This window comes from Alexandromys fortis, unplaced genomic scaffold, assembly GCF_014885135.2.
Source record: "Alexandromys fortis isolate MF-2015 unplaced genomic scaffold, M_Fortis_MF-2015_v1.1 scaffold_304, whole genome shotgun sequence".
NCBI classification, from domain to species: domain Eukaryota; kingdom Metazoa; phylum Chordata; class Mammalia; order Rodentia; family Cricetidae; genus Alexandromys; species Alexandromys fortis.
The window spans coordinates 217,453-240,901 of record NW_026068173.1 but is presented as its reverse complement, the minus strand read 5'-3'; the positions used below and the strand labels follow the sequence as shown (position 1 = coordinate 240,901).

General features: G+C 50.7%; 2 protein-coding genes across 6 annotated transcripts in view; one reads left to right on the top strand and one right to left on the bottom strand.

Moving 5' to 3' along the window:
* The window catches only part of Cib4 (calcium and integrin binding family member 4), a 59,279-nt gene extending 54,532 nt beyond the window's left edge, over positions 1-4,747 (top strand). The window contains exons 5-6 of one of the 2 annotated variants that reach the window (XR_007589555.1): positions 1,515-2,448; positions 4,651-4,747. Coding sequence is in view for 1 of the 2 variants with exons in the window: in XM_050128568.1 (XP_049984525.1) it covers positions 1,515-1,669 (155 nt within the window). In the remaining variant the exon portion in view is untranslated. Of the gene's footprint in view, positions 1-1,514; positions 2,878-4,650 lie in introns of those variants that run through there. The other variant, XM_050128568.1, reaches the window with a different exon arrangement.
* Positions 1,661-22,698, bottom strand: Cimip2c (ciliary microtubule inner protein 2C). Of its 4 annotated transcripts, none has more exons than XM_050128564.1 (9): positions 22,579-22,698; positions 10,473-10,743; positions 8,752-8,864; positions 6,720-6,981; positions 5,750-6,426; positions 4,597-4,793; positions 2,873-4,012; positions 1,932-2,012; positions 1,661-1,798 (listed from the first exon to the last, which is right to left on the bottom strand). In XM_050128564.1, the coding sequence occupies exons 1-4, from the start codon at positions 22,650-22,652 to the stop codon at positions 6,837-6,839; spliced, it is 603 nt and encodes a 200-aa protein (XP_049984521.1). In that variant the 5' UTR covers positions 22,653-22,698; the 3' UTR covers positions 1,661-1,798; positions 1,932-2,012; positions 2,873-4,012; positions 4,597-4,793; positions 5,750-6,426; positions 6,720-6,836. The 4 variants fall into 4 exon arrangements, with proteins under 4 accessions (XP_049984521.1, XP_049984523.1, XP_049984524.1 ...); XM_050128566.1 differs by having other exon boundaries at positions 5,750-5,908; XM_050128567.1 differs by having other exon boundaries at positions 4,597-4,807; positions 5,750-6,981.
* Between the last annotated feature and the right edge of the window lie 751 nt (positions 22,699-23,449).

Genomic DNA, 23,449 nt, shown 5'->3' with positions numbered 1-23,449 from the left:
GGGAGAGCGCCCAAGATCAGCTCAGACTGGGGCTCCAGTACAGACCGAGAAATACAGTCAGAGACATACCTCACCTTCCATATGCACTTTCTGCCTTTGGGGGCAGATAGTTCTTGGATCTGCCATAAAAGGACTCTGCGGTACCAGCAGACTCTGGGCCTCAGTTTCCCTAATAACCCACTAGCTCTGTTGGCCATTCTTCAAGGTGGGATGTTACAGCCTCTCAGGTTTTCATTTTTAGTACTTAACAACGAAGCACCTGATGGAGAATTAAGCCCTGCCTACAGCTAACAGGAGTCTTTTGTATTCTAGACTCATGCCAAGGGATGGCTATGTATTTCCCATTTAACCTTCACAGTGGAGAGGTACAACTATTGTACCCATTTTACAAACAGGGAAAGTGAGGCTCAAATAATGAACTGGGATTAAATATATATCTTGTGGAGAAGCCACAAGTGGTTGTTCACAGTGGTCCTAAGGCTCTGTAACACTAAGGAACAAGGCTCCTCTTTCCTGTTGCTTTGCCTTCTAGTCCCATGGTGACCTCATTGTCTCAAAGACCTTCCCATAAGTCACTTGCCCTCTTCTGCTAATATGTCACTGGGCAGAGCTTAGCCATTTGGCCACCTCTTGCAGCAAGGGAGCCTGGGAAACTGTTTTATTTAAATGATCCTCTGTCCAGCTAAAAATTAGTGATTTTCTGTGATAGAGACAGCCATGAAGGGTAAAGAGCCCAGATTTCCTGTAATGTCTAAATGGTGGAGTTTAGTCATGTCCCCATCACTTACCAGGTCGAACATTCATTCATTCATTTATTCTTTCATTCATCGAGACTCCGCTCTGTGCTGGGCACTGTCCTCAGAATTAGGATGCCAAGCTGTAGGGAGCATTGCTCCAGCCCCCGACTCAGTGAGGGAACAGCTGTCATTCTTGAAGCCAGCCCATTAGCTGTGCAAACTTCAAGAACCTCCGTGCACTTCCCTGAGAAGCTAGGACCTGCACCCAGGTCCTTCAGGCAGCTACCACACAGGGACAGAAGCATGGGATGATGCCCAAGGCTTTTGGTCCCAAACCCAGGCCACCTTTCACTCTTCTACTCTGACCATAAACTTGAGTGTGCGGCCAGGCCAGCCTAGCTGGGTTTGAACTTCGCCCTCCCATTTCCTGGACGACCGGACAAGCTATGTCACCCCTGAACCTTGGTGCACCCTTGGCAAAAATAAGACAATAAAAACAGTGAACAGTGAACAGTGAGGACCCAATGACTTAAAGGAGAATACATCCGAGCACACAGTAGGAGCACAATGTCTATAATTATTGCTATTATTGTTGCCTTACTTGTCTACAGCTGGTCCAGCTGCTTCACACCTCACCCCCACAAGTCAGCGAGCTGCGCCCCCTCATGTCCCAGATTCTAGACACACTCGGAGCAAGTGGACCCTCCGTGGCCTCCCAGAGGCTGATGGGAGTCGGGCCCATGAGCCCGGGACTCAGCCTCCGTCTCCTCTCTGCAGATTTTAACGAGAACGGCTTCATCGACGAAGAAGACCTCCAGAAAATCGTGCTAAGGCTGCTGAAAAGTGACGACGTGTCTGAGGATCTGCTGATGGACATCACGCACCACGTGTGTATCCAGAAGCGGAAGGGTGGGGCCCGAGGGGCCCGGTGACCACAGAGCTCCAGGATCCCAGGCCATCTTCTTGGGAAGGGATCCAGGGTCAAGCCTGGAGTGGGCAGCACAGATTCCCCGCCCCTCCCCGGCGAGCAGCCGCCACGGGGGATGGGCAGCACGTGGTGCCTGAGAAGTGGGCACACAGCGGAGAGAACCCTGCCTCAGAAGTCTGTTCTTCCAGTACGGGTCTTCTATCTCCCTCCCTTCCCACCTGAGAGCCTCCCACCGACAGGGGTCACCCAGGGCCCCCCGGGCCTACCGCAGCTTAGCATGACATGAACACATCGCAACGTTCACGTGCTCACATTGCTCAGCAAGGCATGGGCACAGCCCTGAAAACCTGGGATGGGGCACAGGCTCATGAGCTCTCAGGCTGTGAGAGGCCCTGAGGATTCCAGGGCTGAATGGTGTCACTTCCTGCCTGACTCGCCCAATGCGGGGCTCATGCCTGTGTTTGGCTGATGGGGTGAGCGGGGACTACTGTCCTCATTGGTGCTGAGGGCTGCTGAGGAGACTTCTTCCAAAAGGCCAGCCGTGATGCCTCCTGCACCCCTACCTTAGTGCACACCACTCTGTGGGGAGCAGGGGCCCTGAGACACCTCCCATACTCTAATTCCTCTACGCTGTCTGTCTCTCCATCTTGAGACCCATCTCCTGGGGTTATCTCTGCCTCCTTCCTTCCACCAGGTCCTGAGCGAGTCAGATCTGGACAATGACAACATGCTGTCCTTCTCCGAGTTTGAGCATGCAATGGCCAAATCTCCAGATTTCATGAAGTAAGGCACTCTTAAGGGGAGGGGCTGTCCAGCAAGGTTGGAGGCAGGGAAGGCTCCCTAGTCTCCGCTGGAACAGCGCCATGTCTCTCATGAGTCTCCTGGCCTCCACTGATTCTTTTAGAAGTAGTGAAACCTAAGTGTCTGAGAAATCTGCCAATCTTGGAGAACCAACACAGGAGATGACAGGATTCCAGGGTTTGCAAACCATACGTGGGGTTGGCGCAACCTCAGAGACATTACTCCTAATGGCCAGAACATCTGTGTACATCTCCTGGTACCTGCTGGGCTTCAGATCTGACCTGAGTGTTGCCCACTATTACCCAGATACACTAGAAGCCGGGGGGGGGGGCATTGTTCAGCAGTGTAAGAATGCCAGAGGAAGAGCTGACAAAAGAAATGTCACAAGAGAAGCAGCTAATTCTACCTGAGAGCAGAAGAGACCTCGCTGATTTCTGCTCCAGCCTCCCTCCAGATGATGGCCCTCTGTGTTCCCAAGGCTGCATTTGTCAGTCTTCCGGTTCCTTCCAGTTTGGAACAAATGCATCCTCCCCAGAGGTAGTCCACATTATGACTGAACAGTCCGGCGAGAACAGCCTTCCTTGTGCTGAGTCAGCATCCCGTGACGTGTCCGGCACACTTGCCCCTAACGCTGCCCCTTGATCTCACAGACAAGATGATTTTGATGAGGAGGAAGGATGGTGACTCTGGAGAATTTTACAAACCAACTCAAAAAAAAAAAAAAAAAAAAAAAAGAACAGAGCGGGGTTGAGCAGGAACCTTGGCAGAAGCCCAGGCAGCTGCATGTCCCCCCCCTCCTCTCTCTCTCTCTCTCTCTCTCTCTCTCTCTCTCTCTCTCTCCCTCTCTCTCCTTTTCTCCAACCCATCTCTACCTCCATTAACCCTACTTCTCTACTCGTCCACGCCTACCTTCCGTTGCACACCAGCAACCTCTGGATTGTCAGACACGGGGCCGTCATGTGTCACAGCTTCCCAACAGTTTATGTTATGTTTGATTGAACCTCAGGGACCCTTAAGTGGTATCTCAGCTCAACTCCAAATTTCCAGAGTGATTCTGATTGGCCCAGCTGGGCCCATACCTCTTCCAACCACAAGGATGGAGATGAAGGCTCCTGACTCCATCGTGACTACCATCAGAAGGCTGTGGCTAGGGCAGAACCTACGTAGGTCTCTCTTGGGATCAGTCCTCTCGGAGGGAATTCCTCTTCCTCCACAACAGCCCCACACAACCTTGGCACTGGAACCCTATTTGCCTTTTACCTGTGTCTAAATCGCTACCATTTCTTTCTATTGGCTCCGACACCTCCAAATTCAGAAACCTTTTGTTTTCTGGTGATGCTAAGAGAAGCTTAAAGAAAGTTTAGGGGCTGGAGAAATAGCTTAATTGGTGAACGGCTTGCTATGCTGTGCAGTCATGAGGACCAGAGTTTCATCCCTGGAGTCTATAGCAGAAGTTGAGTGTAATGGCGTATGCTTGCGATACCCAGGCTGGGGAGGCGGAGACAGGCTGGTCACAGGGCTCCCTGGTGCCAGCAAGAGACTTTGTCTAAAAACAACAAACAAAAACAAGGTAGATGGTTCCTGAGGAACCGCACTTGAGGTTGCTCTTTGGCCTCCACACAGGTACATGAGTGCACATGCATCCTCACTGACACTCATACGCATACACTCATACACACCCATGCACACACAGACACACACTGACATACACATACACTCATACACACCCATGCACACACAGACACACACCGACATACACATACACTCATACACACCCACGCACACACAGACACACACACACTGACATACACATACACTCATACACACCCACGCACACACACATTGACATACACATACACTCATACACACCCACGCACACACACACTGACATACACACACCCATACACACCCACGCACACACACACAGACACACACAGAGACACATAGAGACACATACAGACACACTGATACTCATACACACCCACGCACAGACACACACACACTGACACACATACAGGCACTCACAGACACACAGACACACACACTGACACACAGACACACTGACACACATACAGGCACTCACAGACACAGACACACACACACACGGTCTGAGTCGGCTGCGACTATTACCTACAGAAACAGGCCTGATGGGGCCCTGAAATATCTCTGGATTCTTCCTTCCAGCTCCTTTCGGATTCATTTCTGGGGATGTTGATATGGAGGTACCCTGTGGCCCAGCAGCCTCGAGGAAGACCACTGGACCTCCCCTGCGCCCTGGCACGGTGGGATCTGACTTGAAGGATGGCTTGTCCCTGTCCCTCCTTCACCTGTAGAATGTTCACTAAATAAATAAAAAGAAATGTTTTCCCCAGCTCCGTCATGCCCACCGCCTTTGGAAAGCAGGTCCTGCACAGGGAGTTGGTGCTGAGAACTGCTAATTCTAGGACTCAGGTTTGCCAAAAACTCCACGCTAGCCAGGATGGTGATCTGTTTTAGGACAGAATTCAAGCCTCAACCCATGTCAGAGGAAAGGACTGAGCCAAATAGAACAAAGTTCAGAAGAAAAATATTCGACCTTCCCTCCTCTGGAGCCCACCCGTGACCCATCCTCTCCCAGAGCAGCGTCAGGGATGTGCGCATAGCTGTCATTCCAGCTGGCGCCTGGCTTCTCTGTCTTCCTCCCACAGAGAAGACATCTTGGCCCTGCTTGCCACTCTTGGGCTCTGGGGATGGGACCATGTGTGACCAGCATTCAGAGCTTATTTGCTTTGCTATTCAGCCAAGCCCTGCCATGAATTTGGCCACTCTGGGGACACTTTGGGGTCCAGCTGGCTGGAGACTCGGGGACACAAGAGAAGTGCACCATGGGAACTTGTGGGAGCTGCCAGATGGGCTACCTGCTGGGCACGTGGTTTTTCTCATCTCTGTGGTCCCAAGGGAGGTAGATGAGCACGGAAGGGTTACTTTCTCACAGTGTGCACCTGAGTTCTGTCTTATGTCTTGACTCACCCGTTTGGAGGCAACAGACACCCAGTGCTCCATGAAGTCGCTTTGATCTAATCCAGGAGGGGCTGGAAGGCTGGGGGAGCCCAATGGTATAGCGCACTCCTGAGTGGAGATTTCCTCCCCAGAACCACCTATAGGACTGTCACATCCTACTCTGCCCTGTTAAAGTCTCCCAGGAGGTTGGAAGCTGTCACGTTGACCCTCAAAGGTCACCTAGGCTTGTGACCTTGGCATCTACTCCCTGTGGCCAGATTAAGAGTATTTGGTTCCAGCTTACCCCTCCAGCTCTTTGTTGGGTGGTGGTGACACATGCCTTTAGCGCCAGCACTTGATAGGCAAAGGGAGGTAGATCTCTGAGTTCAAGGCCAGCCTGGTCTGCGGAGCGAGTTCCAGGACACCCAAGGCTGCAGTTCCAGGAAACCCTGTCTCAAGAAAACTTTAAAAAAAAAAAAGACCTAAGCCTAAGGGTAGATGCCCACTCAGCTGGCTCCTGCCAGTCCATGCTAAATACTGATGTTCAAAGAGTTTCTCATCAAAAGCTGCCCCACTGCCAGACCCCTCTGGCTCATAAAGACCCCTTATGTCTCCACATTGGCTGTGTGAGAAGCCAGAACTGGGGAGTCCCAAAAACCTGGTTCAAATCTTGTCTGTGTCCTTTCCTTACTGTGTGTGCTTGGGCAACTTTCTCAGCATCCTGAAAGTTCCACATCTTCAGTGAGACGCTGTGCTTACAAGTTATCATAAAGGTCAATTAAATAACACCAAGGCTCCAGGGACAGTTCCTTCCCACGAGTGAGGCTTATTTTGACTGTCAATTTGAGTGGACGAAGAAACACCTATGGAGTTAGTGACACACACCTTTGCATACGTCAGAGAGGGTGTTTGTGGAGTCAGTTAACTGAGGGTGGAAATCCCACTCAGAATGTGAGTGGCAAAATCCCACAGGCTGGGGTCCTAGACCGAGAAAAGAGAAAAAGTTGGCTAAGCGTGAATACCCAGGGCAGCTGTTTGGGAGCCGTGGCACCCACTTCCAGACGCGGGCTGGGTGTTCTCAATTATGCCAGTGAAAGCAGGTGTGAGGTCTCCATGCCTGAGGGACCCGCCTGGGCAGACACGTGACCCTGACCTTTGTCAGACCCTCCAGTCCCACCTGCCTCAACTTGGGAGCAGTTGGGTGGCCCACTGCAGCTAACACTGTGTCTTAGCTTGACTCTCTTAGGCTTGGCTCTCCCAGGTGCTCAGAATACCTTCACGCATGGTGACAGATCCAAAGGAGAGGCACATGGGGTGGTTGTGGCTGAAGATTTTATTTCAAGCAAGCCAGCCTGGTCAGGCCAAGGCTCCCTGGTGTCAGCCACCTGGTTTCAGGCTCTGAACTCGAAGTAAAGGTCCCTCCGTTGCCGCTCTTGTGAGGAGACTCTCTTCCCTGATGGGAAGGTCTGGTAGGGCTTCAGGTAGTCGGGGGACACTCTGAGAAGGTGCCACTTACTCTTCGGGCTCAGAGGAGGCCTGGGGGTAAGGATGGGGCCGTCGTCAGGCAGTGTGCCTGGTGGGAAGGGTAAAGAGTGTTCACCATAACCCCTTGTACCCACAAGGGCTGTGTGGCCCTGTGGCCGTTCAGCAGTGTGACATCTGCAAAGTCACATGGACCTGGGTATCCTGCTGGAAGCAAACCCATGTGACAGTGAGCTGCTGTTACTGTTACACTATTGGCTTTGTTCTAAATGAAGCTCCGCAGAGAAGGCACCTAACATAAAGCAAGGCAAGGAGTAAACACTCAGCTGTTCTAGGAGATGGTAGTCAATGGTGATGCTACGGTAGGGATGATGGTGGTGATGGATGGTGAATGTGATGGCAGTGATGGTGGTGGTGGTGATGGTGGTGATGATGATGGTGGTGATGGTGGTGGTGATAGTGATGATGGTAGTGATGGTGGTGGTGGTGGTAGTGGTGGTGATGGTGATGGTGGTGATGGTGGTGATGGAATTCCAGAAAGGTAGAGACTCTCCAGGCTATAGAACTGGTCATTGACCTTCCCTGGGCACTTAAGATTAACTGTCTGGGTCAGGCATGGCACTGTCTTATGGACTACCAGGTAATTCTGTGAAAAAAAAAAAAAAAACTAGATCCAGTGGTTCTGAAGATTCAAGAAGAACACATCTGGCACGATGCCAGGAGACCTGTCTCCATGGAGACACGCTCAGAATCGCCTCATTAGAAAGAAGGTCAACTCAGAGGCTGAGTTGATGGTAGCAGATGTGGGTCTCTTCCCAGACTAGGACCCCAGCCACCAGGCCACCGAGCACAAGCTCCTGAGGTCCTCGCTGGACTCAGTTTACCTGTTTATCCACAGAGAGGCACTTCTAGAGGCAGTGGGACAATGTCTGCAAAATCTATCGAATGGTGTGGGAACAGTTGCTTATCGACAGCTGGATGCTGAGGCCGGGGCTCTTGAGGTACACAGGGCTTAGGGAGGGTTGGAGCCCCAAACCTGCCCACTGACCTCCTAAGAGCCCCTTCCCAGAAAAGGGAGGTGGGATGCAAGAGATGGGTGAAGAACGAATGGGCTTGGAGTGTTGCGTCTCTAACCAGGTATAACCCACCGCTCTACCAAAGCCACAGTCGCCTAGGAATAAGCTTGTGATCCCTTGAGTGGCAAGAGGAAAGACATTCATTGCCTGGCTCACCTTACAGAGAAAAATAGGTCTGGCCTGGAGGTGGGCCGAGGCTCTCCCAGATAAGCCCAGGCGTGAGGGCTAGGCTGTAACATGCTTTCTTACATGTTTTTACTTGGTTAGTTAAGCTTTTAAGATGTTTTCAAGTTCTTAGTGTGCAAGTAGGTTCCCAGAACAACCCAGACTGGACTCCACAGGAGAGGGCGAGAAGGTGGGGGTGGCAAGCCCATCTCTAGTGGATGTAGTGTCCCATTCAACCACCAGAGGGCAGCAGCAGCTCCAGGTTTGGACTGGTGCAGCTTTGAGACCCAGCCTTTGCAGAGGAAGCAGGGGGCAGGTTCCCACCAGCAGAGGCTGTGGAGTATGCACCTGGTCAGGACAGCACTTCCTGATTGTACCCACACAGGTTCCTGGCATACTCCCTCCACCAGGTCCTGGGCCTGGGACCTTCTCTGCAATGCAACTGCTTCTGCACAGCAGGCGCCACAGGTTAGGCGGCTAATTGGTTTTGAGTGTTAGGGCTCTAGGGCTGGATGAGGAGTGGGTGCCCTGTGGATGTGTGTGTATGGGTGTTCCCAACAGGGAGGAAGACAGGGACACTCACAAGTCGGTGGGTAGGGGGTACCGGCTCTGCTCCTTCACGGGCAGCACGAAGTAGGGAACGCGGGGCACCGTGCCAGTCTTGTCCTTGTAGTACTGCCGCTGCTGTTGTACTGTCTACAGTTCAGTCAAAGAACACACAATGGGGTGTTACTGCATCACCCGTTCCCGGCTGTACCTAGTCAGGAGTGAGAAGTCTCCTCCCATGCTCCTGGCAGAATCTCCAGGGATCCTGGGACTCAGCTCAATGGCTAGCCAGCTGTTGTCCTCAATGGCTCATGCCCACACAAGCATGCCCTAAGCATACCGCTGCCCACACAAGCATGCCCTGAGCACACCACTGTCCACCCAAGCATGCTCTATGCACACCGCTGTCCACACAAGCATGCTCTAAGCACACCGCTGTCCACACAAGCATGCCCTGAGCACAGCGCTGTCCACACAAGCATGCCCTGAGCACAGCGCTGTCCACACATGCTCTGCTTCTTTACTCCTGGAGCAGCTGTGTCTGCGAGAGTCAAAAGGAAGAGAAAGGCTGCCACTGACCCACTGAGATGGTCCCGTAGCTTCTTAAAACCTGGGATCGGCCACTCATCCTGCCCCTGGGGAATGTCCTTCCCTGGGACAAGTCCCCCGCTCTGGCATCAGGCAGTGTCTGTGTCCTTCCTACCAGGCTGTGTGTGTGTGCGTGCGTGCATGTGTGTGTGTGTGTGTGTGTGTGTGTGTGTGTGTGAGAGAGAGAGAGAGAGAGAGAGAGAGAGAGAGAGAGAGAGAGAGAGAGAGAGAGAGGGAGGGAGGGAGGGGGTATGAGGGAAAATGCTGCCAAGAACAGGGCTCCTATTAGCATGAACCAAACCCTCTTTCCAACCAAGTCCTGTATGCTGTGCTGCACTGGGAACACCTGATGAGCCAGGGAAGCAAAAGTACCAGTGGTGTGGCTAGGTCCCTTTCATCCTCATCTCTTCATCCGACATTTTGGTCCAATGTGGGCTAAGGATGACCTGGGGCACACTCTAAGGGGAATGGGAACTGTGGAGGGTGAGTGGGTACCAAGAAATTTCAGTGGAGCCTTTGATTGTGTATGATTTTCCCTGGGGTTTGTTTTGGGTCTTTTCTTCAGGGAAGAAGTAAGCAAGCTGGCTAGTTTCACGTCAGTTTGATACAAGCTAGAGTCGCTTGGGAAAGGAGAACCTCAACTGAGAAAAAGCCCCCACCAGTTTGGCCTGTAGGCAAGCCTGAGGGGCATTTTGTTGATTGGTGATTGACGTGAGAGGTCCCAGGCCTTTGTGGGTGGTGCTGTCTCTGGTAGGTGGTCCCAGAGCAGCCACAGGGAGCAAGCTAAAACACAGCGTTTCCCCCGTGGCTTCTTGCTCCGGCTCCTGCCTTCAGGTTCCTGTCCTGACTTCCTTTGATAGTAGACTATAATATAGAAATGTAAGCCAAATAAACTCTTTTCTCCCTAAGTTGCTTTTGTTATAGTGTTTTACCACAGCAAGAGAGACTAAGACAGAGCCATGGAATAAAAAAAAAGTAGAGGGAGTGAAGGAAGGGGCTGGGGCTTCGTTGAAGGTTCCCCAAGTACACTGGCTGTGGACGGAGCAAGGCAGAACCACAGAAACCCCTGGACTACGGAAGATCTCCTTGGGCCCTGAAACTTTGAAAAAGGCACCACTACCCTTCCCCAGCCATCCAGGCCTTTCCAGGCTGGGGCTGCGGGCAGCTCACCTGGTAGAAGTTAGTGATCTCGGAGTTGCGCCCTTTGTCCAGGTTGAACCGCGTGTAGATGGGCAGATGCAGCCAGCGATCCCAGTTCTGCACTTGGCTATCCAGCACCAGGGCGGGGTTAGGGGAGTAGATGGTGGGAAAGCGGCCTCCACTGAGGAGTGCATAGCTCTTCTCCACGGCTGTATTGCGGAGGTCCTGGAAGTACTTGAAGGTGGTGTTGCCATATGGGGAGCCGAAGGAGGAAGCCACACCGGGGACATGGCCTTTATACCTGCAGTGAGAGTGGGGAGGGGTGGGTGGAGGAAGATGAAACTTCATGACAACCATAGTAGCTCTCAGACAGGCCCTTGGCAACCGAGGGTTCTTGTGTCCCTCAGCTGTGAAAGGATTCTTAAAGAGCACTAGCCTGCTCAGCTCTTTGGGGGAAGGTCACGTGAACAGGTCTCTGGGCTGCTTTTTTGGCACAGAGGGGTTGGCTGGGTTGCTGTCCTCCGGACTACAGACCTCTGAGCCTCTCAGGGGTACTACGGGCAAGTGACCCACACACAGATCCCCCAGCTCTTTAAGGACTGGCCAGAAGATTCCCGGGCTCTGTCTAGCCCTGGTCTTCTGCAGTCATCGCGTTATAGGAGACAGGAGACGCTGGTGGGCTCAACAATGAAATGCTGTGCGCATTTGGTTTTCTGCAGCACAGGCCTGGCTGGGTCTCACTCCCGTGAGCGAAAAGTTCCCTAAAGTTGTTGCGCCTCCAACTAAACTTGTTTTTAAGGCTAAGTAGAGCTGATTCCAACTTTAATGTTTTAATTGAAGAGATTGGAGTTGGAGAGGTTGGAACATTGCGGGTCCAGAGCCTAATCACATTCCATCCCGGGCTATCGATAGACCACTAAAGAGCCATGCCTTGCCTGCCTTTGTGCCCGGCCTAACATCCAGTGACTAATAGGTAAAGACAGCTTTGAGAGCATTAACTTAAACCCCTATTTTCTACCAACCGAAAAGCTAAGTAAGAACGCCATCGGATAAGATGTGGGGACTGCAACAGAGGACACTTGACCTACTCCAATGCATTTTTAAAGGGTCTTGATTTGTAGCTTATTTTAAATTCTGTTTCTATAAAAAAAAAAAACTTCATCAAGCCATTATCACGTTAGAACACGGAATTCAGGGTAACCTAACACTGAGTTCCGGGCCCACAGGCACCCATATTTGGCTCTAGAATAAGCTCTCTCCTCTCCTTTGAGGTGAGAGTTGTATTGTTTTTAAATTCTTTTTGAAAAGGTTGCACATGAGTGCTAGATTTCCTTCATGTCCATCTGTCCCTCTTCCAACTCCTCCCACTCCTTGTGGTTTTCAGGTTGACATCCCCATGACCTCACAAGATGCTTGTCCAAATGACCTGGGGGACCTGACCAAGGATCTGTGGTGCCAAACACCCTAGAACAACTCTTTTGATGCCAGGGAGGCCCAGCAAAAGGGACAGAAGATGGGCTTAGTGACCCTTCCGAGATGGAAGACCCTTGGCTACACGAGGCTTACAGAGAGAGGCTGCCCAGCACGTCAGACAGACTGAAGCTTTCCAGTCTACATGGTCCCTATCGCCTTCCCGTTCTCACATTCCAGCACCTGATTCTCCTTCGGGCTGCTCTTGAAATTGCTGATAATGACCTCCCCTCTGTTAGTGCAGAGGGCATCTCCCACCCACCCTGGAAATGTCACTTTTCATTGCCCTGTTCTTTGTACCCACTTCCCTGATCATTCTTTTGAGTCTCTTTATCCTTTTCCATTCATCTGAGGGAGAGACAGAGAGAGCATACATGTGTGGAGGTCAAAGGTCAATGTTGGGTTCTTCTTCCATTGCTCTCCACTTGATTTTTTGAGACAGGGTCTCTCACTGAATCCAGAGCTTACCTGGTTGGACAGGCTCTCTAGTGAGCGCTGTGAGCCCTGCAGACTCCCACTGCCCTTTTGTTCCATTGCGTGTCTATCCGTTTTCTGTTGTTGATGGATTCCTTCACTGCTTAAACTTTCCTTGAATTCCCTCTCACAACCTCTTAAGGGCTGGGCTTCCTTTGGGGTCTGTTCTGACACACAAGCCACGACCTTAACCAGAATCTAGGAGGCCTCTTCAAGCACAAAGTACACTACACATCTCCCTTGGTCCTTCCAGAGTGTGACTTCTCACGCCTACGTTGCCCTTCAGTCTGGCCTTAACTCCATGAAGAGTTGCCCCTAGCTAGGGACAGCTTCCAGGTGAAAGTGTAGACATCTACCCCTCCCATCCGGCCAGGCAGCAAGCCCCATCATCCCTCCACCTGGATCGCTTGAGCTCGGCCATATAGCCTTCACTGAAACTTTGGCCATAACACCCTTGCTCTCCTAACTGTGCTCAAACCTCTGCTCCTTGAATCCATTCCCACAACCCAGACATGGCACTGCCCAACATCAAATTGTTGGTGAAGTAGTTAAAAGCCTACCCACCTGTATCCTCAAGGTCACCTAGTGTCCCAGGCCTAAAGGAAGGACCACTGTGACTCTATAGGTGACATGTTCCCTTGCTCTCTGTGCCCTCTCTTCTTTGCCTCCTTCTTTTCCTGGGTCTCCTAAAATCTCCTGTGAATCATTGCCTTCTCCCTCACCTTTGTGTGTGTGTGTGTGTGTGTGTGTGTGTGTGTGTGTGTGTGTGTGTGTAGCCTTGGCTGAGTTGAAACTTACTACATAGACTAAACTGGCCACAAACTCAGATATCTTCCTGCCTCTAGGTCTTGAGTGTATTACCCTGCTCTGCTTCCCAATACTAAATGGTTCCTTAAGACTTGTCAAATACCACGCCTAAGAGCTTCTTCCTCTTCCAGGTCTAAATGGGTATATCTGTCCCCTTGGTACCCTAAAGTTCCCTCCATCACCTGCGCCTCTTTCTGTGCTGTTCAGAGTGCTACCCCTCTTAATGCCCTCAGATGGCAAGCTTCTCAGATGCGGGATGGGTTTGTGTTTTACATATTTGAGTCCCTGGTTCTTCATAGTTGGTTTGGCATGTGGGGAGAAAACAAGCTCTTTATTAAACAGAGAGAATGATGAGCAGATAGAATATCTACAGTAGCGGTGATGGACACAGTTGAACCTAGATTATCAAACACCAGAAGGCCAGTGACCATGTTCCTGGGACTTCCAATATATGTCCTAAGATGACCGCTCTCCATGAGAACTGATGGTCAACCACACACCAGGGAAACCTCAGTTAAGCCCTGATGGTACAGGGAACTACAGCTTGTCTGTTTCTACATTCCTGACTCTTATCCAGACCCAAGAGGGCCCCTTAGGCCTCTCTGCCTCTTTACAATGAATGCAGGCCTAGAATTAAGCAGTAATGCATTTTCAGAAAAAAAAAATGCAAGAGAACCATGTAGAGTGGCAAGCAGACCTGCTGCTTAATTTCCATTGTGATCAAAATATCTCAAGTTCCTCCGGTTCCTGGTCCCATTATTCCCTCCAGTGGGCCTGCCTGGTAACAAGGATGTGCCTGGCTCAGATGGCATGAAGTACGCCGCAGAGGTGGCCAAGCTAGGAGATCCTGTCACTGGCTTCGTGGGTCTCTCTCCAGCCCTTCCCTCTATTCTTTGACTCTGTGGGCTCTTGATACTTTTCCATCCACTCCATAGCCCTTTCTTCTGCATCCTCCTGGACTTCCTGCTGACAGCCATGCAATCTCTGATATAGAAATTGAGGGCTTGGGAGTCTTTGCTGACCTCTCCTGAGAGCCTGTGTGGCCACCATGGCCACTTCTGGAAGACAGAATCCTCCTTTCTACCATGGTACACCCCACCTCTGTCTGGAGTCTACCTTTCTTGCCTTCTGTTTTCCTCAGCCTCTGCCCTTCCTCCCTGCCATCTTTAATGTCTCCTTCTCTCCTCACTTCTGACCTCTGCCTACAGATGTGCCCTAGTCTTTTCTGGCCTGTGAGGTTCTGTAGGAGACTTTGCTGCCCCTCACATCCTACCCTTTCTCCTTCTTTCTGTCTCCATCTCTCCAAGGAATGCCCCAGAACTTCTGTCTTTGTTTCTTCAACCCTGCTCTTTCCTGACCTCTCTCAGTTCCACTTCTGTTTCTCTACTGGTTGAATCAAGGCCATCCAATGTCTTTGGCTCACTGGCCCTCTGCTACATTTGTGCCAATGATGATCCCTGCTTGGAAGGAAGAACTTTGAGAAGCAGAAGCAGAGTTCTGAGATGTCTCATGCTGTAGAAGAAGCCTCCTAAAAATGTAGCTCCAATAAGCTGCAAAGTCAAAGACAACAGGTATGAAAGGGAGGTGTTGCTTCACCTTTCCTTAGCTTCAGTGAGACTAGAGCTCCGTGACTCTCTTGCTGCTATGTTTTGCTGCTATGAGTTGACTGGGAAAGTCGAGATGCTTATAGCTAACTTTCTCTCCTCTTCTTTGAAGGAGAGACACATGCTTTGCCTCACCATGCCAGAAGCCCCAATTAAATGTTTGCCTTATAAGAATTGTCGTGATCATGGTGTCTCTTCGCAGCAGTAGGAACCCTAAATAAGACGCCACACCAATATAAAAGAAAGAAAAGAATGGAGGGAGGGAACGAGGGAGAGAGGAGTGTGGGTCGTAGAGAACACTCTGCAGGAAGCATGACTTGAGACTATGTCACCAGCCAGGTGGCCAGTCAGTCCTTTCCCAGCAGGAAGGTGTGAAAGTAAAACAGTCACGGCTCTCCCTAGAAGAAGAGCTGAGTGACAAACCCTGCCAATCAAGAGATGATTCAAAGGAAGAACTAAGTTCAGTCAAACAGGAACTCTGTGAGAACGAGGGCTGGTGATCTTCCAACCTATTCACGAACAGGGCTAGGAATAGCAGCCAGGTGAGCGCTGCTTGCAGAACAGAAGTGAATGTTATAAAACCTGTCAAGGCAAAAATAACTTGAGCAACCAAAATTGAAAGGTGGGTGGAGGGGAGATGGGAGCGCACCGAGAATGTCTCCGCACAGTCAACCCATGCCATCGAAAATGGAAATGACACGGAAGGTACAGGACGTAATGGCTCTGCCAGCCTCTGTTGGCTTTCACTCTCTCGCGGCCCACCCCCACCCCCACGCACCCCAGGCTCTTGGAGGGATTAATATCTTTTTCTGATGAGTTGACATTTATCTAAATCTGCCTGATCTTCCCTTTTATTTCAGTTTTCTTCTCTTACATCCTAGTGAGATTAAATTTCACACTTTCATTTCGAGAGAGAAAATCAGGACTAATTGTATTCTTTTACAAAATCACTTTTATGTGGCTTCACATCTGGCCCCTTTTTCAGGCCTAAGGTAGGGGTCACCAAATGGTAGCTTTCGGTGTTCATACGCTCCCCAAACCTCTCTCTGCCTTCCTCTCCCCAACACTTATACTCACCAGGACAACCTCAATTCTCATAGAGTCTTTCTTCAACCAAGTCCCTCCCTCCCCCTCTGCGGTCTGGTCCATCTCCTCCACCACCACTACTATAGTCTGTGTCCAGGTCAGGGCAATCTTCCTCACAATGGCCCACTTCCCTCCAGACACCCAGGCCTAGCAGAGTTGCACACCATCTTGCGCCCTTAGTCTCTGATGCCATCAGCAGCTCCTCTGCCTGAAGGGCTGCTCTTCATCCCCCAGAGGATTTGCCACCTTCTCATTTGGGAAGAACTGGTACTCTAAGCTGCCTCCCTGATCTCACCCTGTACCTCCCTGTGAATGTTTGCCTCTGGGATTATCATCCTTACATTCAGACTCAAATCCACACCTATCCTGGTTAGTATTGTGTTTCATTTTGTCAACTTGACACAGTTAGAGTCATCTGAGGAGAGGGAACTTCAACTGAGAAAAGGCCGCCACCAGATTACCTGTAGGCAGGTCTGTGGGGGTACTTTTTTTTTTTAAATGAGTGATTGAAGTGGGAGGTGCCACCCAGGACAGGTCATCCTGGGTCATATAAAAAAAAAAAAAAAAAAGCAGGCTGAGCAGCTATAGGGAGCAAGCCATAGCAGCTCCTCCATGGCCTTTGCTTTAGTCCCTGCCTTCGGGCTCCTGCTTGGCTTGAGTTCCAACTTTGACCTCCCTCCATAATGGCCTGTGATTGGGTTTGCAAGGTAAATAAACCCTTTTCTACTCAAGCTGCCTCTGGCCAATGTCTTAACACAGCAATAGAAAGAAACTAAGGCAACATGTGTCTACCTCTGTGTTCTTCCTGAGCCGCACCCCAGCCCCAGCACTCAATACATGCCCATGGGAGGAGCGACAAGTCCCGGTCGCTGGGGGCACAGCGTCCCTGGCCTGTTCTAAAGGGAGTTCAGATTTCCAGCCTACATAGAGCACCCCGCCCACAGGGCACTGGGCTCCTCAGAAGATAAGAGCTGTAGAAATGAGACTTGCCCTTAGGATTCTTCTCCTTGCCTCTCCCCAGCTCCATGCCATCCTCCTCCTCTGCTCCCTGCCTTCCCACCCTCGCTGAATGCCAAGCCATTTGCATCCCAATAGAATAGAAGCCCCCTCCTCCGCAACTCTCTTAAGTTCTTTCTGCCTGGCTTTCCTTCTCAATTCACAGCTCTGCCAGGTGTGTGCCTGTGCACACATTCTCATTAGTTAGCACTCTGAGGACACAACAAGAAGCTAGGCGTGTGTCCCTTGGCTGCACCTGGATGTGTGGGCTTTCAACAGATCGCACAGGACTCCATACTAAGACCTTCTGCTGCCCTGTTTCCGTTGGCCCTTTGACAGAGGGGAATGGCAGTGGCGCAAGCTCATCTCCTACCCACCCCTTCTTCTGTCCTTGCCCACTCATCTGCCCCCACGTTCCTCCATCTACCTGCATATACAAGCTAGGAGATGCTGAGCCAGGCCCCCCGGGCCAAGACCACAAATGGATTCTAAGGCCCATTGTGAATCCCTGTGTGTTCAGGGAGCAATCCCATCCCTGCCTCTTAAGAGCACTGGCTGGCCCCATAGCTGACATTAAAATTAATTACCATGAGCATCAGGGATCCCTTGAGCAGCCTTATTAACTAATTAACTTGCTACATTCGGCGCGTTCCCATTCGGCGCACAGCCTCTTCTCTGCTGTACCTTCCACTGAGGATGGAGCTGAAGGCGTCCTCCCACCCTGCCCCATCCCCTGGCAGAACCTGTGAGGGCTCCCCACTGCCTATGGAATTAAGAAGAAAGCAGGCCAGCTTGTGGGAGGGGGTGTCCCTAGCTGTGGGCCTGTGTGAGGAATTTTGCCAATCTTGTTCTTAACTTTCTTATAGAAGCTTTCACATTCTAGCCAACTAGACTACTGCTTTGAGAACACAGAACCTCCAGCCCTTGCTTTTGCTCAAGCCCTCCCCGCCATCCAGAGGGTACCATCCCCTCCATCCAGAGGGTTCCCTCCCCCTTTCATCCAGAAGGTGCCACCCTTTCATCCAGAGGGTTCTTTCCCCTCCTCTCCCTCCCTTCCCTCCCTCCCCTCCCTCCCCTCCCTCCTCTTCCTCCTCCACGATTGTATCTGCCATTCCAGGAGATGCCAAGTACACTCTTTTTCTTAAACAGTGCTATGAATTGAACCTGGGGCCTCATGCACACTAGGCAAGTGCTCTATCATTGAACTAAATTCCCAACCCAAGTACTCTCCTGTCCAGGAAGCCTCGGATGATTGATTCCAAGGCCCTGCTCACCCACTGTTCAGCTGTCTATTCCTTGGCCTGTCCACATTCTATTGTATTTGAAATGGCCTGAGCCCTTCCACTGTTCCTATCTGTGCTCCTGCCGTTCCTACCCTAAGGTGCTCTGTGTTTACAGGACTGAATCGACAAGCGGGGGCTTGTTGTAGAGAGCCCATCTTTCTCTAGGAAAGGAGGAGAACCTCTGAAACATAGTCTGGGTTTCCAGGCTCCAGATGCTCTGTTCTCGTGGCTCCTTAATGTCCCAGCAGGTGGAGAGGCACCGGTTACCTAAGAAACACCTCAAATCAGCTCAGGGCTGAGATCTAAGGAGGAGATGGCCTTGGGCAGAGGTGCTGAGAGAAGACAGGTAAAATGGCTTCCCGGAGGACCACAGCAAATGAGACCAGGCTTCCACGGGGACGGGACTCCCTGAAGGGCAGAGTCCAGAGGAGGAGAGTGGGGTTTCAGAGTCTGATGTCTGCCTGTGTGCCAACTATGCATGTAGCTGAGATGAGAGAATCACAGAAGGTAGCTGCCCACTGGCCTTAGTCAGACCTCGCAACCTAAGGCTGAGCTGTCAGAAGGTTGCACGCTGGGAGAATCCCTTTTAAAAAGATGCTTAGGCTGGGGCCTGCCCTTTCACCAAGGTCCCTCACTCTGGAATCACCAGGGAACGCGTCATTACCTTTACCTTGATGCGTGGCCCAAGGAAGGATACAAACAAAAGCTCTCACATCTAACATGAAGGCCCACATCTAGTTGAGATAGCTGCTGTTTCATACTCCACGATGGACTGGCCCATCTTGGAGGCAGCATCTCCATGTGCTAGGCCTGCCTTGAGCCCTGCCCAACCCCATCCACTCTGTTCCACCTTCTCTCTCATCCCAGAAGCCATAGGCCCCAGGGAGCTGGCAGATGAGGTTATGGTTGCTAGCACTTGCTTAACTTGGCCTCAAATGAGTGGCTGCAAAAACTTCAGCTATGTATCTGTGCTTAAAAGGCTAGTTTTAAAAAACAAGTGAATAAATCACCAGTGTAAAAAAATTGAGTTATTTAAAGTTGTAATTAAACAAATGGTATGAAAACTAAGATAATAAGTGTGCAAACAATCAACACAGAGTATATCATCTGTGTTCGCTAGTTTTTATCTATGGGGTTTTACAGTGCAGACACAGACAAGCCTCCTCTTCCAGGAGAATTTATCTGTCCAAAAATCTCCAGTTATTCAACTCTCTGTATTCACTTTCTTTTTATACATATGGGCTTATGATAAAGTTTAACTAGAGATTAGCAATAACTAATGGTGTAATGAGATAATTGCAACAATACACTAATAAAAATTATTTAAAGCTTATGAATCATTTGTCCCTGGAAGCTTCTATTCTTATTTTCAGACTGAGTTGACCTTGGGAAACTGAAATTGCTGAAAGTCGATGTCCCATGTGGTGGTGTGTTATCTCACACCTTCTCAGGCTTAGAGCCACCATGGTGACATCTTGAAACTAGCTACCTGGAGGGCTTCTGACACAGATCCAGGAGAATGCTACAAACCCATGCTTTCCTCTCTGGAGTGAGCTTCAAGAAGAAGGTTGGGCATGAATGAACGTACAGAGAGCCTAGGCATGCTGGTGGAGGTGAAGGGCCACACCTGACCTGCGGCAGAGGGCAGGCCCTCACAGGAGCTGGTCTTAACCCTTCAAAAGGTTTATGGTCCCAGGGCCTGTGAACCAAGAGTTCTCTGCCCAGTACAGTGTGGCACCTAAGCCAGGTACATACAGATAGCATCTACAATATACAGAAGGTGTCTGGACAATGTGCTACTTTGAAACAGCAAGAAACAAAACAGGCCATCTCGACAGCCATCTGAACACTGTCATCATCACCACCATCATCATGATCGTGATCACCCTTCTCATCAGGTGCTGCCCCCTGTATCTTCAGGCATTGAACACAGCAGTGTTGTGACGGAACAGCAATAGATAACAGCTACCTAGAGCAGGGCTCTGTGCGCATTGATTTACTTTCCTCTAACTTGCACACACGTCTTCATTAATAGATAAGGTAAGTAGAACAGAGTGGGGATAAAGACTTCCCCAAGGTGATGGAATGATAAGGGCCCATTCAAGCCCCAGCTGGCTGACTCCAGCATCTCTCTCTCACCTTCTACTCTGTTCCCTCCCTGCCCAGTCAATGGGGCCTGTGATGGACTCCAGGACGGTTCAGGTAGATATTGGGATAAAGCAGAACATTAAAGTCATGAAGGTGCGTGGAGTGGCCCTGGGCAAGAAGCTCATTCCTTCTTTTGGTGGCTATGAAAACTTTTTTACTTATTAATTTTGGGGGGATGGTGCTGTGTGTGTCATGGCCAGTGTGCAGAGGTCAGAGAAGAACTGTCAGGAGTATGTTCTCTTCTCCTGCCACCACGTGGGTCCCAGGGATTGAAATTGAATCATCAAGTTCCTTTACCCATTGAGCCATCACACTGGGCCTTAGAGACCTTACCATAGAGGGGCTTGGAATGGACATATCACAGTGTGAGCCTGGCACACAGCTGAGGATTTACTGTGTTACTGCCAGGTACCAGAGACCTGGCTCCATCCCAGCTCTTAGAGATCATGCATTGGTCCCCATGGCCATATGTGAAACACCAAGAATGTGGGCTATGAGAGCTGTGTGGTCCTCGCCAACCCAATATTCTCTGCCTGTGGATAAAACTACAAAGGAGTTGATTTGAGTGTCCGAGAGAGACTGGCTGTTCTTTAAAATCCGTGATTAATGTTTGAAAAAGAACAGGAAAAAAATAATTATCCAGGCGAGGTAGGGGATCCTGGATTCCTTCATTAAGTTAACAGAATTGCCAGCGAGGTGTAGAAACACCAGATGGCTTACTTCGTTCCTGGTTCATGGGGACCTTTAATGAAAGCACCCCCTCTCCCAGCAAGATCTTGACAAGAAAGCAGCAGACATGGTCTCAGCTGCTCAGCCTAGTCCAGGCTACTGAAGCCTCCTTTATGGCCACTCGTCATGACTCTTTCTAAAGGCATCATGGGATAGGATGTGGCTTCAAGGGAACTGTAGATGAGCAGTATGCTAAGAGAGGCACTGTGGGGGTTGCCCTGAGATTACAGCTCCCACAGCTTCCAGCGTGAGGGAATTGTGGGGCAGGGCCGCGGACACCCCAGGTCTTGCTCAGCAGGCAACAAAGAACCAAGAGGTCTGATGGCAGAGGCTCTTCCAATATAAGCCTGTGGAAGCTTAAGAAAAATAAAGTATCAATGTATCAAGTCATACCTCATGACAGACACCCAGAATATGGCAAAACCACTGCTAACTATGGCCACAAAGATGGATTTGAACTAAACCTTATGTATTTATATGAGAGCCAGGCCTGGTGCCATAGGCTTCTAATGCCAGCACTCAGGAGACTGAGACAGGAGCATCAAAAGTTCAAGGACAGCCTAGCCTACCTCACGAGCGCAAGGTCTGTCTAGGTAACTTCATGAGACCCTATCTCAAAATCCAAAGAAAAGAAAATCTAAATAGCAGGCTGGAACCCCTCAAGAGTAACCTCTCCCCTTATCTGTCTGTTTTCCCAGGATCCTAGAATGCCCAGCAATGCCCCATGAGTACCCAACATCTTTTCCAAGTGAAGAAAGAATGAACAGGCGAGCTCCAAGGTGAGCTGATCAACACTCCTGGCTTGCCTTTGGGAAACTACCATGCTTTTGTAAAACCACCTCTGTCTGGCGGCAGTCAGAGCAGCTTTTGAGCTGACTGAACGCCAGAGAAAGGCCCCGTCCACAGACAGGCCGGATGGAAACTAGAGCCCCAGCCTCCGGTTGCAGCTACTTCAGCGTGTATTGTCTCTAAAATCGACGGTGCCTTGTTGCATCTTCTGGAAAACAATTCAAATTTTATGCAGAATAGGCTGTGTTCTGTTGAGGCTGGGGGTTTGCTCAGTTTGCAGAAGAGAGTATGTGTAAAAGTCAGGTGGATAGTGTATTCTACCAACTGTCAAATACTGCCCTGCCAGGCTCTGCCAGCCATGCCCACCCAGCCTCAGCTCCGCCTTCAATTCATAAATACTCATCTTCCTGGAAAACCCAGCATGCCCTCCTACTCCTCCTTACATTGGCCCTCTGCTGCTCCAAACACGCACATTTTCATCTTTTCTTCCTCACTCTGGCCCCATCCATAGCAGATGGCATCATCCCGGGGCTAATTCTCAGCCATCAACTTCTCCAGTCCCATCACCTGCCTGCCTGTTGTTATAGCAGAAAAGTCATGAAAGCCAAGAAGGAAAAGTGGCCAGGTGGGGTTCCTTGAAGTCCCCCAGATTGGGAGGGCGGAGCATCGGCGTCCTGGAGGTGTGTGCAGTGGGGAGGAGGAGGGCTCTGACAGGAAAGTTCAGGTGTGCCAGGGTGCCTGGCGACTTACCCGGGCATGAGGGCGGGGGGCACGAAGGCGGCATTGAATTCGGTCAATAGTGTGCCCGCGCTACGGGAGGCCATGGTGGGTGCTGCGAGCCCCAGCGCTGTGGCTCGGCTCAGCCCTGCGGTAAACAGCCAGCTGGTCACCCGGCAACCATGTGCCTGGCAACCTGAGTTCGTTCTGGGACAGTGAGTCCTCGGCAGTGTGCTCCCTAGACGGCCTCTCTCGCCCACCATCCCCACAAGTTTTCTGTGTGGCTCCCCCAAGTCTTCCTGACATCCAGCCTAGGTGTTCATATCTACGGTGCTCACATTTGGTGCGGAAGTGAAAAGTCTAGGTCACTCCTGAAGCGGTTCTCAGTGATTCAGTTTGGACATTCAGGGCTCCCTCCGTCTTTGAGGCTCCAAGAAATGGCTCTATGATGGGCCGTCACTAAGTGTGTGGTTTCCCAACCCCGTCATTTCAGAGTTCTGCATTCATTTCTTCATTACTCTCACTGTATCCCTTTGAGCTTCCTTTCCCACGTTTCTCACACAGGGTGAGCTGTGTTTGGTGATTTGTACCTGTAATCCCATCTTCAGAGGCTGAGGCAGGAGGATTGCTAATTTGAGGGTAGCCTAGGCAACTTGGCCAGACCCTGACAGGAGCAGAGGAAGGACGGGGAAGGAGAGGGAGAGTGTGGATGTTAGAATTTGAGTCTAGAATATCCCTCACCAGCTCCTGTCTTGAGCCTTGTTCCCCGGTGGGTTTTGCTTTTCTTATAAGAGATGGTTCCTGGCAGGAGTGAGTACTAGGGGCCCCTGGTTCTGGCCTCTCTCTGTTTTCTCATCACTGAGCTGTGAATAGAGCTGTTCTTCCTTGCCTCCCCACTAGGCTA

What these genes read in the sequence shown, in the direction of transcription:
- Cimip2c (XM_050128567.1), bottom strand. Translation starts at nt 22,652, where the DNA reads ATGGCCTCCCGTAGCGCGGGCACACTATTGACCGAATTCAATGCCGCC. An exon ending in AGATCACTAACTTCTACCAG is followed by an intron (nt 8,865 to 10,472) that starts GTGAGCTGCCCG and finishes ACTGAACTGTAG; the next exon opens with ACAGTACAACAGCAGCGGCA. An exon ending in TACCCCCTACCCACCGACTT is followed by an intron (nt 6,982 to 8,751) that starts GTGAGTGTCCCT and finishes CCTTACCCCCAG; the next exon opens with GCCTCCTCTGAGCCCGAAGA.